The sequence below is a fragment of the Lepisosteus platostomus genome, chromosome 11 (genome assembly GCF_059453375.1).
Source record: "Lepisosteus platostomus isolate fLepPlt1 chromosome 11, fLepPlt1.hap1, whole genome shotgun sequence".
Lineage (NCBI taxonomy): Eukaryota > Metazoa > Chordata > Actinopteri > Semionotiformes > Lepisosteidae > Lepisosteus > Lepisosteus platostomus.
The window spans coordinates 11,492,034-11,509,270 of record NC_142621.1 but is presented as its reverse complement, the minus strand read 5'-3'; the positions used below and the strand labels follow the sequence as shown (position 1 = coordinate 11,509,270).

General features: G+C 35.4%; 1 protein-coding gene across 7 annotated transcripts in view; it reads left to right on the top strand.

The window, feature by feature from the left end:
* The window catches only part of ptprc (protein tyrosine phosphatase receptor type C), a 46,631-nt gene extending 29,748 nt beyond the window's left edge, over positions 1-16,883 (top strand). For 6 of the 7 annotated variants that reach the window (XM_088598425.1, XM_088598422.1, XM_088598424.1 and 3 more), the window contains 20 exons: positions 510-712; positions 948-1,008; positions 4,231-4,339; positions 5,533-5,564; positions 5,669-5,781; positions 6,750-6,840; positions 6,948-7,024; positions 7,326-7,362; positions 7,715-7,812; positions 9,336-9,461; positions 9,996-10,153; positions 10,404-10,539; positions 11,021-11,170; positions 11,388-11,478; positions 11,899-12,032; positions 13,199-13,333; positions 13,465-13,587; positions 14,030-14,196; positions 15,159-15,294; positions 15,513-16,883. In XM_088598425.1, the coding sequence (XP_088454551.1) occupies positions 510-712; positions 948-1,008; positions 4,231-4,339; positions 5,533-5,564; positions 5,669-5,781; positions 6,750-6,840; positions 6,948-7,024; positions 7,326-7,362; positions 7,715-7,812; positions 9,336-9,461; positions 9,996-10,153; positions 10,404-10,539; positions 11,021-11,170; positions 11,388-11,478; positions 11,899-12,032; positions 13,199-13,333; positions 13,465-13,587; positions 14,030-14,196; positions 15,159-15,294; positions 15,513-15,851 (2,516 nt within the window). In that variant the 3' untranslated portion in view covers positions 15,852-16,883. The remainder of the gene's footprint in view (positions 1-509; positions 713-947; positions 1,009-4,230; positions 4,340-5,532; positions 5,565-5,668; positions 5,782-6,749; positions 6,841-6,947; positions 7,025-7,325; positions 7,363-7,714; positions 7,813-9,335; positions 9,462-9,995; positions 10,154-10,403; positions 10,540-11,020; positions 11,171-11,387; positions 11,479-11,898; positions 12,033-13,198; positions 13,334-13,464; positions 13,588-14,029; positions 14,197-15,158; positions 15,295-15,512) is intronic. The other variant, XM_088598419.1, reaches the window with a different exon arrangement.
* The last annotated feature ends 354 nt before the right edge of the window (positions 16,884-17,237 follow it).

The following is a 17,237-nucleotide window of genomic DNA, read 5'->3' as shown; positions in this document are numbered from 1 at the left end:
CCTTTTCATTTAATGACACTGGAAACAATGTAGAAAGGGAATCACATCATACAATTAACACATTTTTTTACTTATGTTAAAAATATATGAAGGTTTAAAAGGTATTTAAAGAGTGGACTATTTAGAAAACCACTACAGCCACTTTAAAATAGCATTAATCTATCCTCCAAATAAGTTCACAGTGTTCAGGGCTGAATAGGCAAAACAAACTAAGGACAAGCTGTAAAGGGGAGAGGAAGACTGTTTGATGTGTATGCAGGAGGCATTGTTAACAGTAAAAGGAGAAGTGAACATTTTGATGAAGGACAAAGTCTTTTTTTTTCAAAATAGAGTAACAGTTGTTGCAGTTTCAAAATAAAGTTTTTTTGGGAAGATTTACAACTCTTAATATAAATCCACAGTAATATAAATCCAACATTTTTTTGTGCAGTACTGCTCACTTATTGATTGATGTCTATTTTTGGTAATTTTAAATGATTTTGTATTCTAGTAATGGTTTCTTTTCACAGCCCCCCAAAAAGTGCAAAACATACAAGGAAAAGTGAATCCCCACAATACAGTGAAAATAACCTGCGATAAACCGGTCACATTTAATGGACCAAGTGGGTTTTTTAAGGCACAAATAAAAGATAAAGATTATACAGCCCAAAAAAGTAAAAATTGTGACTTTGTTTTTGATGATCTGGATTATCTCACAAATTATACATTTGTGGTAAGTGAGTCTATTTTCAAACTCTTCTAAGTGCTTTTCTGTACATGTACACACATTTCATTATCAAAATATCGATGATGATGTAAGTAAGCAATGATTAGATTTCTGTTTTTCTGTGTTTTTGTCAGGGTCCTTAAACTGTTTTATAAAGTATTGGTACGTGATCATATGTAATTGAGAATAGTCTATTATGTGTGTATTCATGAATTTCTTTATTTCATTATATTTATTTTAGATTTGGGCTAATAACACGAAGAATGAAGGTCAAAAATCATTTTATTCAATACACACAAAATGTAAGTTTTTCTTTACTCATCTTAAGCAATGAACACACTTTATGCTTTGTTCCAAAATGCTGTTATTTTGTTTAAAATTAGACTTTACATTTCTGTAGTTTATAAATATATAGTATATGTTATAAATATATAGTATTTCTATATTAGGAAGCAGATATTACAATTAAGAGAACTACATTACTTAACAGATTAATAAATTAATATTAAGATACCTTAACAAGCCTTGTAGTTTAGAGGATGGTATGTAGTTGAAAATAAAAGTCCAAGCCCATATTATTTGGCTATAAATGGCAGAGGTAATGATAGGTATTGATATTCATGGCAGAGGTATTGATAGTTTTCAGCTGGTACTAAATAAAATATTTTGTCTTCTATTTTACATTAGTCTATTTAACGAACTATAGGAAGACTGTGGGACATTTTTTCCATTATTTATATTTGATATCAAACTAAAAATATGCAGAAAATGGACTTTTTTTTTGATTGTTTTAAAATAATAAAAATACAAGTAACATTGAAAAAAAAGTGTAATAACACATTCTTTGTAATGGAATCATACTGTACTACCTTTTCATTAAGCAATTAAGTCAAAAACAGTTAAATAGCCATTCCTGCTATGAATTGGACATTAGTCGGACAAGACATTTGACTACCTATTCTGTGTCAGGAAAGACAGTTTAGGGTTTATGTAAATAATCCTGCTGTGGCCTTGCACTAGCAGTCATTTTTCTCCAGTGGAATGTCCATGTTAACTGGGACACAGTCTGTGTACAGGCTGGTGGATGCTCAGTCAGGATGAGTCACACAAAAAGAAGAGAAACTCAGTTTGCTCCCTACTACCGAACAATGAGAAATTCAGGCATGTTGATCAAAGTCCATCTGTATTCCTTCAGTGATCAAATGGTCGCACAGTGGCAGCTAGCTTGTCGTGAGGTCCTTGCTGCAGGCTAGGAAGGGTCAGGAAGAACTCTCTTTGCATACGGGCTAACTCTCCAATTCAGGGCTTCAGGATAAATCTTAAGTCACAAAGTTTAGACAACAGGGGTGGTACAGTAATAATGTGTTTCTGTTGTTAGCCAGCCAAGCTGGTTCAACAGAGAGAAGCAGAGTTAAGACTGATGTGTACCACTTTTTAACTGCAGAAAATACATTTGTTGCTTGGTTAACAATTCACCAGGAGGAGTGTGTCTTCACATCCTGCATGTCCCTGATTGGTTGGTCATCTTTTTGGGTTATTAACCATGCCCTGTGACTTTTAAAATCATGTCCAGATGCTTATGGCCTATGGCTCTCTTCTAGACATCCATGGACCAGTGATAGAAATACATCATAGGGAGTAATGGTACTGGGTCTTCAAAAGCCTTGGAAAGATCCTTATCCAGAAGACAAACTCATCTCCCTCATCGGAGAATTAGCATCTCTGTCACTAACCATGCATTATCATTCATGAACAATGGTAATGCAAATCTGAAGGAGAAGGGAAGAGCAGTGAATGTTGTCAGTGACTGCAAGATCTTTCAGTATTCATCTGATCTTTGTGTCAGTCTATTCAACTGTTGTGCATAGAGACCAGGATGGTAGGACATCAGCAGTTTCAGTATTCAGGCAAAACAGTGATCTTAATCATCAATGTGGATGATGGTGAACCCTGTTGGATGATGAATGAGTGGACTCTCTTAGCACGTCTTTGCTACGGGCAAGTTGTGAGTTGCCTGTATCTGAGGGATTGAGAAAAGGGACAATGGTGATATCAACACACAGACCTGTCTGAGGTGTCTGCTTTCAGTACAGTGTAGTAGGAAACCTCTGGAGGAGGTGTGGGGAAGATGTATTGTGAGGCCCTCCAGACTGATGCAAAAGCATTAAATTACAGGAGGAGCTTTTCTCACTGTGATAGGACATGGAGTCCACAGAAACACTTAAAAATGGTACTTTGCCAGTGGAAGCCCATCTCTCCACCTGCTCTTGGAATGGCTTGCAGGTAGAACTGCCATCCAGTGCTCTCAGAACATGCTTTTTTTCCCATGCACATGACGTAGTTATCATGGGAAGGAAGCATGAAGCCAAAATGACCACATGCTTGAATAGACCTGTCTGAGTAACCATTGATGGTGTCACGTCCTCTGCAGCCAAAGGGCGCTCCTTCTCTGTCCTATCTCTCATTTGCGGTCATTTCCTTCCGGTGTTTCTCTCTCTCTCTGGGACTATATATTTCCGGGTCTTTCTGTCTGTCTTAGCTCAGCATTGACGTTCGGATGTAAGAGAATTGAGAAACAGGAAGTGATGAAGAGTAAATGTAAGGAAATTATTTTTAACAAATTTTGAACTAAGCCTCAGAGATACTCTGAGAAGCATTGGCCTCTGACAATGTTCTAGAAGTTTAAGAATACCTCACAGGCAAGACTTGTACTGACACCACACGTACACGAAACCACAGATGAAGAAACTACAGACGTGGAGGAAAGGGTTTAATCCTTGTGTCCTATTTTGCTTTTACCAGCCTTTATCCAGTATAGATTTACTGAACTGTAGTTTATTAAGTTTGGCTTATACTGTAATAAATAGTTACACAAAAACACTCAGTACTCTTTTTTTTACAAAAAAGGGCAGACTGGTGGCACAATAGAAAGTATTGCTGCTCTGTAGTGCTGGGGTCCTGTGTTCAAATCGGGTCTTGGTGTGTTGTGTGGAGTGGAGTTTGTACTCTGATCATTTGTCTGTTTTTTTCAACATTTATTTGGTGATCATTCGTATGTTTTATTCAACATGTATTTTGTGTAGCTGTTTAGTAGTTGCAGACATTACATAGTCCCTACAGACAGAAACTGTAATGCCTTCATGTCATTCCTGTTCAATAGATAAATTATCTATTCTGACAACTTATAAAAAACAAGAGATGCAATCCTTAATTCAAAATAAATCATTTGCATTATACAATAATACAGCATACAATTTAAAATAAGTTTTCTATGTTTTTGTTGTTTATTTTACAATAACATACCTTCTTTTAACCTGCTAATATTAGTCATTGTATTTTGAATGTCAATTTTATGTTAACAGTGTAACTCTTGAATCTAAATCACAGACATTTGTGCATACGTTTAGTACAGGTTCATGCCTATTCAGGTCAGTTTTCTGTGGACTAAGGATCAGAATCCTTATTTGTTATTCAAACTTTCACTAAAAAAGGTTTGTTTCAGTTTCTTGTATTTTGTTTTTCAGATAATGACAAAGCTCTCATAGGATTCCTGGCATTCCTTATCATTGTGACTTCTGTAGCTCTTCTTTTTGTTCTTTATAAAATTTATTTGCTGCAGAAAAGGAACTCTAAGTAAGTGGCTTTCTGGGTTTTCTTTGAAAGAAAAGCAGAGATACAGCAAATATTTGAAGATAAATAATTTAGAAAATTAACAATGGATTTAAATTCACTACGATTCAACAGCCCTGTAATGTCTAGGGATTCCAAAACTACTGTATGTTTACTGTTGGAAATGTAAACACTCTTGGATAATACAGCTGCAGTACTTGCAGTTAAATGAGAGAAGATGGGTTCTATTCCACTCACATCAGAAATACTGATTAGCTGTTCATTCAACATGATTGGTTACAGGAAATTGTTGCAACCTTGTTTGTAACCATATATATAATATATATAATATTCTTGATAGGTTAAGACATTGTTAACATTGTTGCTTGGTGATGGTTTCGAGATAAAGTAAACTAGCAATTGTAATCACTCGGGAATTTGTTTCCACCAAGTAATGATTCAAGGTGGTGAATAGTTACTGTACAATCAACCTTTTTTTTCGCTATCTTTTAACTTGTTTTACCAATAAAAGTGTTTAGCTTAAGTATTCAAATTTTGATGAAAAACACATTATTTGTAAGATGAGGAATCATTTGAGGGAGTTAATACTGTTTCAATGCTCTGTGTAATGGTGTTGTGCAGTAAACGTCTGCACAGTTAAAAACTTTTGCTTCCATATACTGCAAAATGACACAATTTTGGTCTCAGTCTTGTGGTAGTCAAGTAGCCATTAATCCTAAAATAAGCAAATACTGACCTGGACCAGATGTTCTAAGATAGTGTCAAGAATTTACTGTTATTATTTAATGTTTATAGACAGGAAACAAGTTAAACCACTTTTAAGATAGTTCGGCTATTTTTTGTCTCATCTAAGTCACTATATTTTACTTGCTTTGTGATGCACCTAAAGCTTTTTGTATTGATTTATAATTCAAAGCAAATGACATACATTTATATTATTTCCTATTGTAAATTCTGATATACTGTAGAACTACTGTATACTGTATAAGCTATAAAATATATGAAACCCATTACTGAATAATTATTTTTTTGGTAACATGAAAAGCCCCAAGGGATTTCTACATAGTGGTATTTTAAGACAACAATAAATGTTTCCTGCCTATCACAGGTTCTGAATGTTTTAGCCATTTCATTTTTGTAAAGATGCAAAATCACAAATTTATTTTCAACTGCTCATGCTGTTCTTTGTTTTACAGCAATAATGAGGAAACCTTAGAACTCATCACTCGTAAGTGCTTTTCTTCGTAAACTCCCATTTATGTCTGGTATGCATTTATTATTTTATATTTTTTCTTATTTTCTGTTCTAATTTTGTACTTTCTGTAACATCAGCAGAAGATGAAGCACAGCTCTTGAATGTTGAGCCCATATCTGCAGAGCACTTGCTGGACACTTATAAAAGGAAGGTCGCAGATGAGGGAAGACTCTTCCTGGCGGAATTTCAGGTAATTGCATTTTCCTTCTGTAACCAATAAAATGTATTGCTTAGCTGAAGGAGGGCTGTTTAGTACATGAAATGTAATTACAAATAAAATACTGATCTCGCAAAAAACATTTACATAAATACAATTACAAAATCACACAACTGATTGAAATTTGTCAGTCTTGCATGTTTGCATGTATTTTATACTGTAGAAATCGCATTGATCTTGACAACAGTATGTCAACTACTGACATTGGCGCAAGGTGCTGGATCACTTGGACTGATTGGTACACAGAGAGTTTAGATGAAGGTGGAGATGAACAGGGAGCAGGAATCAGAGTTTCCAAAAATACAAAGTCAGACAGGGGAAGTTCGTAGCCGGGTAACCTCAAAGCAGACAAAGCCAGGGAGGATCCAGGAACATGGTCAGGAAACAAGGCAGAGGGTCGTTTGCAACAAGCTGACAAGGCAAAGAGACAATGAACCAAAATACAACTAGCAGGACTCTTAGAGAGAAACCCACATTGACAGAATGCTAGAGCAGGGGTAGTCAGGACTTAAATACTGTAGATGTTAACTAGTTACGTGCCCATCAATCAGAGGCAGGTGGTACTGACAACCACCCATACTGTGTACGGACAGCCCAAGTGGCTGAATCAGACTGCATGAATACACGGGAGGGCAAGCTGACATTCACAGAGATATGACTCTTCCCATTCAGTCCATTGCAATACTTGCAATACGACAAGGAAATTAATTGTCAGGAATGAAAGAGCCATTTGATACTAAAGTGCTCTAATGGCGAGCTATGGAAGCATATAAAATCAAATACCCTACATCTAGAAGACAAACATCATTTAAGAAGTGGATGTATTATATTGCATTTTCTATTGTAGCACAGTGCTACAATAATCTACATGGAAACCATGTAGTGCATATAGTGCATAAACCATGTGTGCATATTTGGTAAAAGTACAATTTTATTTCCAGAGCATTCCAAGAGTTTTCAGCAAATTCGCTGTCAAGGATGCCAGGAAAGCTTGCAACCAGAATAAGAACCGTTATGTTGATATCCTGCCATGTAAGTCCTGCCAACTTTCTCGGCTCCCTAGCAGAAATTTATTGAATACAGCATTTTATAAGAAAATGTTTTATTTTTAAGATGGCTAACGTTTATTCATTTGACAGATGATTACAACCGTGTCCAGCTTTCCATGATAAATGGAGAAGTAGGTTCTGACTATATCAATGCAAGCTTTATAGATGTAAGTAATGACAGTTTATTCTGAAATATTCTTATAGCTTAATAATTATTTAAAGTGATTTAAAGTTTTTTTCTGAATTAAGATTTTAGCAATGATCTGGTTAACTTGTAATCAGCACTAATGATTACTTAAACATCTAAAAACATATGCATACTGTATTAGCTTTTCACAGATTAATTTTATGTTTTTAGACTAACAGCATAAGAGTTTCTGTTTTATGCATGTACTGTATTATTAACTTGTATAATGTATAATATGTATAATGTATAATATTAAAAATTATCAAACATACTTTTTACAGGGTTATAAAGAACCAAGGAAGTACATTGCTGCACAAGGTTTGATTTTTCTTTTGTTACATTTACTTTGTGCATGGTTAAAAAGTTTCAGACCAAGTCAAGAAAAAGTAGACCAGAATGTTGTCATTTATACAAAAAAAAAACAAGTCTAACTCCTCAAGAAAACTTTTCTACATTCACAGTACAAATTAAATAACAGTACACTATTTTTAATGTGAGATAGAATTCTAGGTTTTAGAAACTGATGTTTGTTTATGTGATTGTAAAAAATAAAAACCTTTTCAATAAACCATATTGAAGCTATTTTACAACAATTCCAATGTGTTTTGTCAATTTACCTTCTGTACTATAGTTTTACTGTAACTGACATTCTTTATATTGTCCCTTTTAGGGCCAAAGGATGAGACAGTTAATGATTTCTGGAGAATGATTTGGGAACAGCAGTGCTCTATTATTGTGATGGTAACCCGCTGTGAGGAAGGAAACAGGGTAAATAATGATTTTCTTGGTACAGTATACTGGTACAGGCAAATCTAATTGACTGATTATTTGTTATGTATGATGTATAATACACTGATATTTGTTGTTTATGGTGTATAATACACTGAACATTGTGATTTTTTTATCTCCACATGAATGCACTCATTTTTAATAGTTCTTAAATTTGTCCATAGTGTGGTTTCCTACAGGTGGAGGCAGTAAAATACTGTACAGTGCCATGGTTATGATACATCAGAAAGTGGGTGGAAGATCCCAAACAAATCATAACCCCTCAGAGCTTTAGTCAAACTAAATCAGATCCAAGAGTTTCTGTGGATAGTCCATAAAATCTTATTGGATTATCTCAGTCTTAGTCTAGAAATCTTAGTCAGTTCACTTTGGGCTGCATGGGCTAGTAAATTGCCTGCTAAAAGCTCAATCTATATTCAAGAATGCAGGAAGCATTTTTAATATTAGGAATCATATCTGACATACTGTAACAGAAACTGGAAATGAGTCCTCTTTGCTGAAAGTTCATATTATGTCTTGATGATGCCTCAGATAGGCAGGGCCATGTCATATAAATCTTGTTGAAAACATGATATAGAGTATGCGTATCGGTCATGGTGTGGGGTGCCCTCATTATTATTATTATTATTATTATTATTATTATTATTATTATTATTATTATTATTATTATTTTTATTATTATTATTATTGATTTGTGTGTCATCCAGAATAGCAGACTCGCTATTTCCCTGGATTGTGCACAAGATCCATGATTCTCTATTCCAATCACAGGACCAGCTCCCACAGAAAAATGCCTTATATCAGAATACTTTACAGGCATTATGCCTTATCCCTTAAAGATAGATTCCTTATCTTTGTTTGTTGTATTTGTCTATGTGCCTTTAAAACACTTTAATACCCTTAATATAACCATGTTTAGTGTAAGAACATTGTTCTTTAATGCATTGAACCTCTGAAACTTATGCTTAGGTTAGTTCAATGTTAGACATGATTAGACAAAAAATAACTACTGTATTTTTAAGGAAACCAAATCAATAAATTAATAAGAAAACACATTGTCCATATCCTGAACATTATTTTATTTTAAGGTTTATTTTTGTAGTAATCTTTTACTAATCTGTTGTTTAATTTACTTCTTTGATAGATACTTCAATTACCAAGTGTGACCCAGATCATGTCTGTAAATGGCCTGGGTGATAAAAAACAAAAAGTAAAACAAAAAAATAGTTTATAAGGAAAACAAATAAAACACACATACTTACAAAATGTGACCATTGTGTTGGAGGGACTAACACTTTGTTGTTATCAGACTATTTATAAATAGTATATGTTTAGGTACGCTAATATACAGTATACTTATCAGTATGATATCAGTATCATATATATATTGATATATACTAATCAATATAAGCTTTATATGAACACAGTATTAAAAGAAATAAGGTACCAAAAGTAAATATACACAGCCTAATGAAGTCATACTGTATGTTGTCTTTATCTAGAACAAATGTGCTCAGTATTGGCCATCAATGGACAGGGAAGCTGAGATCTTCGGGGATTTTGCAGTGAAGATTAACGGAGAAAACCAGTGCCCAGATTACATTATTCGAAACCTGAATGTTACAAACGTGAGTTTGGTTCTTTCTTAGAATGTCAGTATCATGTTTGTTATATTATGTTCTCTTAACCATTGTGTGAATTTCACTTTATTTGAGTTTACTTGAGGATTCTTATTTTAAAATGTAATAAATCTCCTATTATTATTTTAACTTTCAGAAGAATTTCCAGATAGTAGTGTTGCTTTAAGAGTTGCTGTCCTATCCTAATTTGCATTCGGTTAAACAATGCACTTTTGAATGTGAGGGTCTATGATCTCAATGGCAATATAAACATTTGAATTACTGGACCATAACAATTACTTTGGAATTAAGTGATTATGAAATCAGTTACATTTCTATTTAAAGCTGACCTGCATACATTTCTTAACAAATGTTAGATCTATGACACAAAGAATCAACTTAGGAATGAATATACAATTCTAATTGTTTTCACATGAATTGAACTGATACAACCCAAACTAATTGGCACAATGCATGTGCTTCATGGAAACATGTAGAACTATTAAAAACAGATTATTACAAGACCTCCTGATATGTTTACAGAGGAAGGAGAAGAACTCAGAGAGAGCAGTGACTCACATCCAGTTTACTAGCTGGCCTGACCATGGGGTACCTGGTGACCCCCATCTTCTGCTGAAGCTGCGGAGACGTGTTAATGCTTTCAACAATTTTTTCAGTGGTCCCATAGTCGTCCACTGCAGGTATGAAAAAACATTTTACAGCGTTACCAACAATGCGAAAAATTAATGCACTGACCACTTCTAGAAGGCCTGTGCATTGTTTGAAATTCTGCTTGGACTGAGTCCCAATATGCATATCGCCTTTCCTTGAGAAGAAGTCTTTTAGAACTGCAATAAAAACAAGAAAGAAAGATTTTGTATTGGTAGAAACCCATTATTTTTTATTGAAATTTGATCTTTTGGTCATTGGTAACCTCGTCTTTCTCTGCAGTGCTGGTGTTGGCCGTACTGGCACGTATATTGGCATTGATGCTATGATGGAAGGCTTAGAGGCTGAGGGGAGAGTGGACATTTATGGATATGTGGTCAAACTGCGGCGTCAGCGCTGCCTCATGGTGCAAGTCGAGGTGAGAATTTCAAAATGTGATTTTGAAATACAATTGCATGCAACAGCTTATCTCACTCCATGTCTCCCCCTAAATAACATAACATCAGTTTATTAGCCCTATACAATTTCTTGCATTAGGAATTCATCTTTTCAATTACCCCAGCTTACTCTCCATGAGACACACAGATACACAGACAGGGGGAGAGAGCCTGGGGTCAGAGCACAGGGTCAGCCAATGTACAGCACCCCTGGGGTTAAGGGCCTTGCTCAGGAGCCCAACAGAACAGGATTCCTCTGCCAGCTGCAGGATTTGAACCGGCAACCTTCCAGCCACAGGCACAGAGCCACCGCTCCACCCTGATACAAGAGTTACTTGGAGGAATACACATATCAAAGTAGTGGTAAAAAAAGTGCATTGATCAAAATCAAGCTTCAGCCTTGTTCTTGTCGCAATATTCAGTGGATACAGTTGATACAACCATTTCTGTATTTCTTCACAGGCTCAGTACATACTAATCCACCAGGCCCTGATTGAACACAACCAATTTGGAGAGACGGAAATCCCCCTTTCTGAGCTGCACTCCACACTGAACAACTTGAAGAAGAAAGACCCACCCTCAGATCCGACTCTGCTGGAGGGTGAATTCCAGGTGATTTTCTCTAGTTTCTGAAGAATTCTCAAAAGACTCCATTCCAAATACGTACTCCTATGCATTGCCAAAAATATGGATGTGCAAAATGATTATATCAGTGAACATGAACAATCAGTGGTTGCTAATGGCTTTTGCTCATTTTGACAGAAAAGGAAATGCTCATTTTGATTCAAAGGTCGGTTTCATTAATCAAAGCTGTATTATCCTATTTCAGAGACTTCCGAAATATAGAAACTGGAAGGTCCAAAATGCAGGCACAAATGAAGAGAATAAGAAGAAGAACAGATATTCCAATGCTATCCCATGTGAGTACAGTATCACAATTATAATGTGCCGGTTATCTCACATGTATCCAATTTATATTTGACATTAGTCAAAGTACATGTGTAAGATATGAAAGGCCCTAGGTATAAACCTTTATCCTTCTAACTTATTTAACCCACAGTAGGAGCAAAACACATTTCTTGATATCATAGTCCAACTTAGAGCAACATTAAAAAACTAATGTTACATATAGAAAGTGTAATTTTCTCAATTACAAACAACTTAAAAAGCACTATTAAGAGAATGATCCCAAAAAGAATTTTGTAATCATAGACTAGCTATACAGAATTTGTAATGGTTCTTTAATCTGCACAGTATACTACTGTTTATGCCTATAATGCTAAGGGTTTAATGGTTTTCATGCTTACAAATGTATCTTCTACTATAATGCTATGCTGCAGATGACTACAACAGAGTGCCTATTAAGTTGGAAGATGAAAAAAGCCAGGAGAGTGAACACGAGGAGGACACTGAGGACTCATCTGATGATGATGATGAAGATTCGACCAAATACATCAATGCATCTTTTATGGATGTATGTGTTGGAGTCCATGTTATATTGTAAAAACAAACCCAGAAAATAGATTTTGATGTCTGTAGTCAATCTGTCATTTAATTAGCAATATAATAACACCTAGGGGGAATGGGTATATGGCTAACTTGGTTTCCCAGTCATTTACTCACAAGCAGGGTTTTTCACTACTGCAATTTTTACCCCTAATAATAATTAAAATTAAAACAAATTTTAATCTAGAATTTCCCTCCTCTCCTGTCTTCAGGTCCTTGCTTTTAGTCCTGAGCTCCCTCCTGCTTTATTGCTGAGCTGGGTGAATCTGCAGGCAGTGAGACTCAAGACCTTTGAGCGAAAGCCTGTATAGATTTAAAATAAATTTATTGCATCTCAAATATTTATTCATTAGAATTAGCCAAAGTTACTTAAAGAAACTAAGGAATGAATTATGCATCAGGGACTTCCTTTGAAAGAGTATTTTGTATTTCAGCTGTTAAATATTATGTATTGCATGGAAAATAGTTATAATATATATGGTTAATTGTGACCTTTCTCTCAGATGGGGAAGTCATTAATTGAAAATGATCAAAATTCATTTTAGAACACAATTTTACATTGTGAGCCAGAAAGCACCTTTTACTGAGTGTGGTAGGCATACATTTTCAAAATTCCGACAATAGTTCAGTCAAATCCTAACTAATATGACGCAGAGACAAAACTCATTCAAAGTTTATTTGGTGGAATTCGCCTGACTGAGGGAACAATTACTTGAGAGAAAGTCCCAGGCTGATGGGTCCACAACATGACATCACTAGAAATGAGCCAGGCCAGGTAGCTGCTGAAAGAGTGAAGATTGGGAGAAGGGAAGGGTGCACCAAAATATTTGCAAAAGGTGTAATTAGAATGCAATATATTTAGGAGACTAGAAATCAGAAGATTAGAATTTGACATTCTTCTGAAAATGTACTGTATGTCAAAACTCCACATTGCACATTTAAACACTGAAGGCCCTAATTTCTATGATAAATCCCAGGATGGCTGAGTTCAGATTATTCTTTCCAGCACCTTTTCACATCTCCTCTATAGGACAGAGCACAAGTTAGATTAGGACAAGAACATAAATAATTATTAGTGGGAAAGCTTATAGTTGTCTCATACTTTAAAAATACTCTGTTGTTATACTTTTTCAGGGCTACTGGGGTCAGAGAAGCCTGATTGCTGCCCAGGGACCTCTTCCAGATACCATTGCAGACTTCTGGCAGATGGTCTTCCAGAAAAAAATCAAGATTATTGTGATGCTCACAGAATGTACAGAGGGAGATAAGGTTTGTCCCTACTAAAATGGAAACTAGTTTAAATGATCTCAATATATTTAGCAGGACAAATATACTGTGTTATGTTGTGAACACATGCATGTCTCTTATGTGATCTTGTTTTTTTCGGATACATTTTTTAGGATTTCTGTTCGAAATACTGGCATGATGAAAAGAAGTTATATGATGAAATCGAAGTTGGAGTGGTGGACTACAACGTCTGTCCGGAATACATAATCCGATCTATTGAAATAAAACACACAAAGGTAATTCTGATATAGTGGTTAAGAAGGGAGGAGAAGATGAGAAATATAGGGAAAAATAACATTAACTGTTTTCAGGAGAACTAAAACCTTTTAATATGAGTTTTTATGACCTTAAAATCAGTTAACCACCCCAAAAAATCCAGTTATATCTGCATAACTTTTTGTAAAGTCTAATTTTAGACTTGACAATTTTAGACTAAAGTAGTTAGACTCCCTTTATTACAAAGGATGAGCATCCTTCCTATTCAAAAGGAAGACAAAGACAAAAGGTTACTAATTGTTTATTGTAATGTTCTGAGATGTGAAGTGTTAATTCTTTTGTTATTGTCCCAGACGTTGCTCATAATTTCTATAATGAATAAGACCAATACACAGAACTGAAAAGGTGCAATCTTATCACCGATTTGTATGTGTTTTGTTTTTAAATTTTCTGCCTTTTTAGAGGAAAGAGAGCCGTAGGATCTACCAGTATCATTTCCAGAAGTGGAGTGGGCGAGACCTTCCAGAGAATCCACAGGATCTTATTGCTTTGATAAGGAGCATAAAGCAAAAGATTCCCCAGAAATCTGTCAAGGACAACAAGAGTGTGCCTGTTGTTGTTCACTGCAAGTGAGTGACAATTGAATTTGTGTGACAGCTACCTTGAATAAAGGGAATGCGTGAAACAGAGGACACAAAACTGTTGTGCAGATGTTAAAGTGAATGCCATTTATGACACGAACCACTGTACCAGTGAATGTTCAGCATACGGGCAGCACAGTATGTGTAGGCAGTTCACATGGTATGTCATCAACACTGTTTCACCTCCATTAATTAAGCAAGTTATCCTATTGAATTGGCTTCTGGGAAAGCTGGCCCTGGTCTATGTGTCTGAGTTTGTGTCTGCCTACCCAGAGATGGACTGGCGTCCCATCTTGAATATCCCATCTTGCACATGCTAGTTGCCAGAATAGGCTCTGCCACCCAGTGACCCTGAATTTAATTAAGCCAATTAGAAAACAGAAAAATGGATGGAATACCACACAGAGAGCACTTGTTTAAACGTGTTTAAGCATATGAGTCTGAAGTACTCAAAAAGCAACATGTTAGATCAGTTTTGATTTTTTAGTGGAATTCATAATGAATGTTTTAAAGGTGATAAGTCTCAATTCCTGTCAATCATCTGGCTCGAGTATGACTTTAGGCCACTGGACACCTATTCCCTTGTATTCTTTGCAATAGCACCCCTCTGCTCTCTCCTATACCACTGCCAATTTACTGTAGCAACCTCTTGTTTCACCACTGGGAGAATCCCCACTGTCTTGTCCACATTGACAGGCACCAATCCATCAAACCAAGCATGTTAAAAATAATTATTGGCATGTGCCTGCTACTTCTGCATTTGATTGAAAATCAGTACATTGCATCTACAGTACCTATCCACTACAAAGCAATGTGATCCACACATGAAGAACTGAGGTGGTTCTTTTGTTTTTAACTCTAAAGACCAAAGGGTTCTTTTGCACAATTTTAAACTTTATTTACTTATTTAAACCAACCTAATCATATGCTTAATATTCTGTTTATTCTAGCGATGGGTCAACACGGACCGGGACGTTCTGTGCACTGTGGAATATCTTGGACAGTGCGGATACAGAAAATCTGGTCGATGTTTTCCAGGTGGTAAAGAATCTACGCAGAGAAAGACAAGGGATGCTTTCATCCTTTGTAAGTAAAAGAAGAAAAAACAACGTCCTTCCTTTTTTGAGAAAAAACTGTGCTATTGTTTTGAACCTGCACTGTTTATTCCCCCCTGTGAAACTGCAAACATTTTGGCTTCATACAGTAAAACATTTGCCAAATTGCAGATTGTATCTGAGAGCAGTGAAAAATATGCAAGAGTAATTTCTTGTACGCTGAATCCTAATGCTTGCTTTCCTGAACAGGAGCATTACCAGTTCCTGTATGATGCCATAGCGAGTGCCTACCCAGCCCAGAATGGAGAGGTGAAGCCAGCTAGAGCAGCAGACTCTGTGGAGGTTGTCAATGAAGGCAAAAAGGAGAGTGTAGAGGAGCCAGTGCCCCAGTCCACTGAAAAACCTCAAAAAGCTAGCTCCAAAGAAAGTGAACCTGCAGATTCTACCTCTGCCAGCACTGAAGGAAAGAAAGAGCCCTCCTCATCACAGGAAGTGCCAAAAGAGTCCTGTAGTACCGAGAAAGTGTGTGAAGGAGATTCAGAAGACAGCACTTCTAATGGTCCCACTCCTAATGTTGATAGCAAATAAAGAGAACTGTGCATGTGATTGTGTTATATTCCAAATATTCTTTTACTTGGTACATGTGGTACTTCAGCTTTTTCAATATTTTATGCAAATCTTTTATTTTTCGACATTGGAGGACAAAGATAATGTTTCCAGATATAAGAAAAAAAATGAATGTACTGTAAACGTTATGCTGTGGAGAGTCATAGAAGCAAGACATCTGCCTTGATTTTACTACACTCCAGACAGGGCTTTGAATTATCTTCAAACTACATACTGTAATTGATAAGACTTTGTATATTCATTCATTATTTTTCACACGATCAATAATCTGAAGTTTAAATACTATACTATTACAATTTTCTAATTTAGAAGGAAGAGTATTTTGGCTAACATCAAGTTAGCACTACTCTGCTTACTAGACCATCAATATCAAACTAAATTTTGCTTTGTTAAAAAGCTTTTGCACAATGTTGCTTGATTTGTGTCTATTGATAAGGAATATATTATATCCAGTGTGTCTTTTTATCTGTAGTTTTGGGAGCTTTTATATGCTTTATACATGCATGTTTCCTCATATAATATGTAAAATACTCAACCCAGTTTTAGTCTAAATAGAAGAAAAATAATTTATAGAACCTGTGAGCAAAGAGCAAAAAATTAATGTTGGAAATCCCGTTGAATACCCAAAGAAAAATGGAATTTATGTTCTTTTTTTTTGCAGGTAATTCAAGTAATTCTGGAAGTAATTCAAATGTTTGAAAATTATTTTAAAAATTCACCATATTCTTGTACTTTGTTACGTTTAGCGATTGCAGGATTGCCTCAGTTGACCATTTTCTATCGTAAATAAATCTTTAGGTCAGAAACAATGCCAAACGAAACTATACAATAACAAGAATGAACTTGAGTTATAATTCCTGCTTAAACTAAGCAAAATGTTGTCAAGAATGTGCTTTTAAACAGCTTGTACTTTGCTGCTGTTCTGTTATGAAGTCTAGACACCTGTTAAAATGAGCTTCATTGGAGTTTAAAATAAATATAGCTTTAAACTTATTGTATTGTAAGTTTTTATTTCTATTTCCAAGTATTAATGCTTGTAATTTGTGTTTGTATATCCAGAGTTTCATCTAATATTAGGCAGATTCAGCAGGGAAAGGTTCATGGAAATCAAACTGTATTAGCCGTGTATCACCAATGCGCAGAATTGTCTTACTTGAATATGTATGTTGCATCAAAAACTTTTTTTAGTGCATTTGTGTTAAACCATGTTATATACTGTGTACTGTATATAAACAGTCTCAGGTAATATTTTATGCAATGTCTGCAAGGTACTGAGATATCCAGCCATATTGTTAAACCAAATACCCTGGCTTTTAAGAAAGACAGCATGATAAAATCTTTGAATCA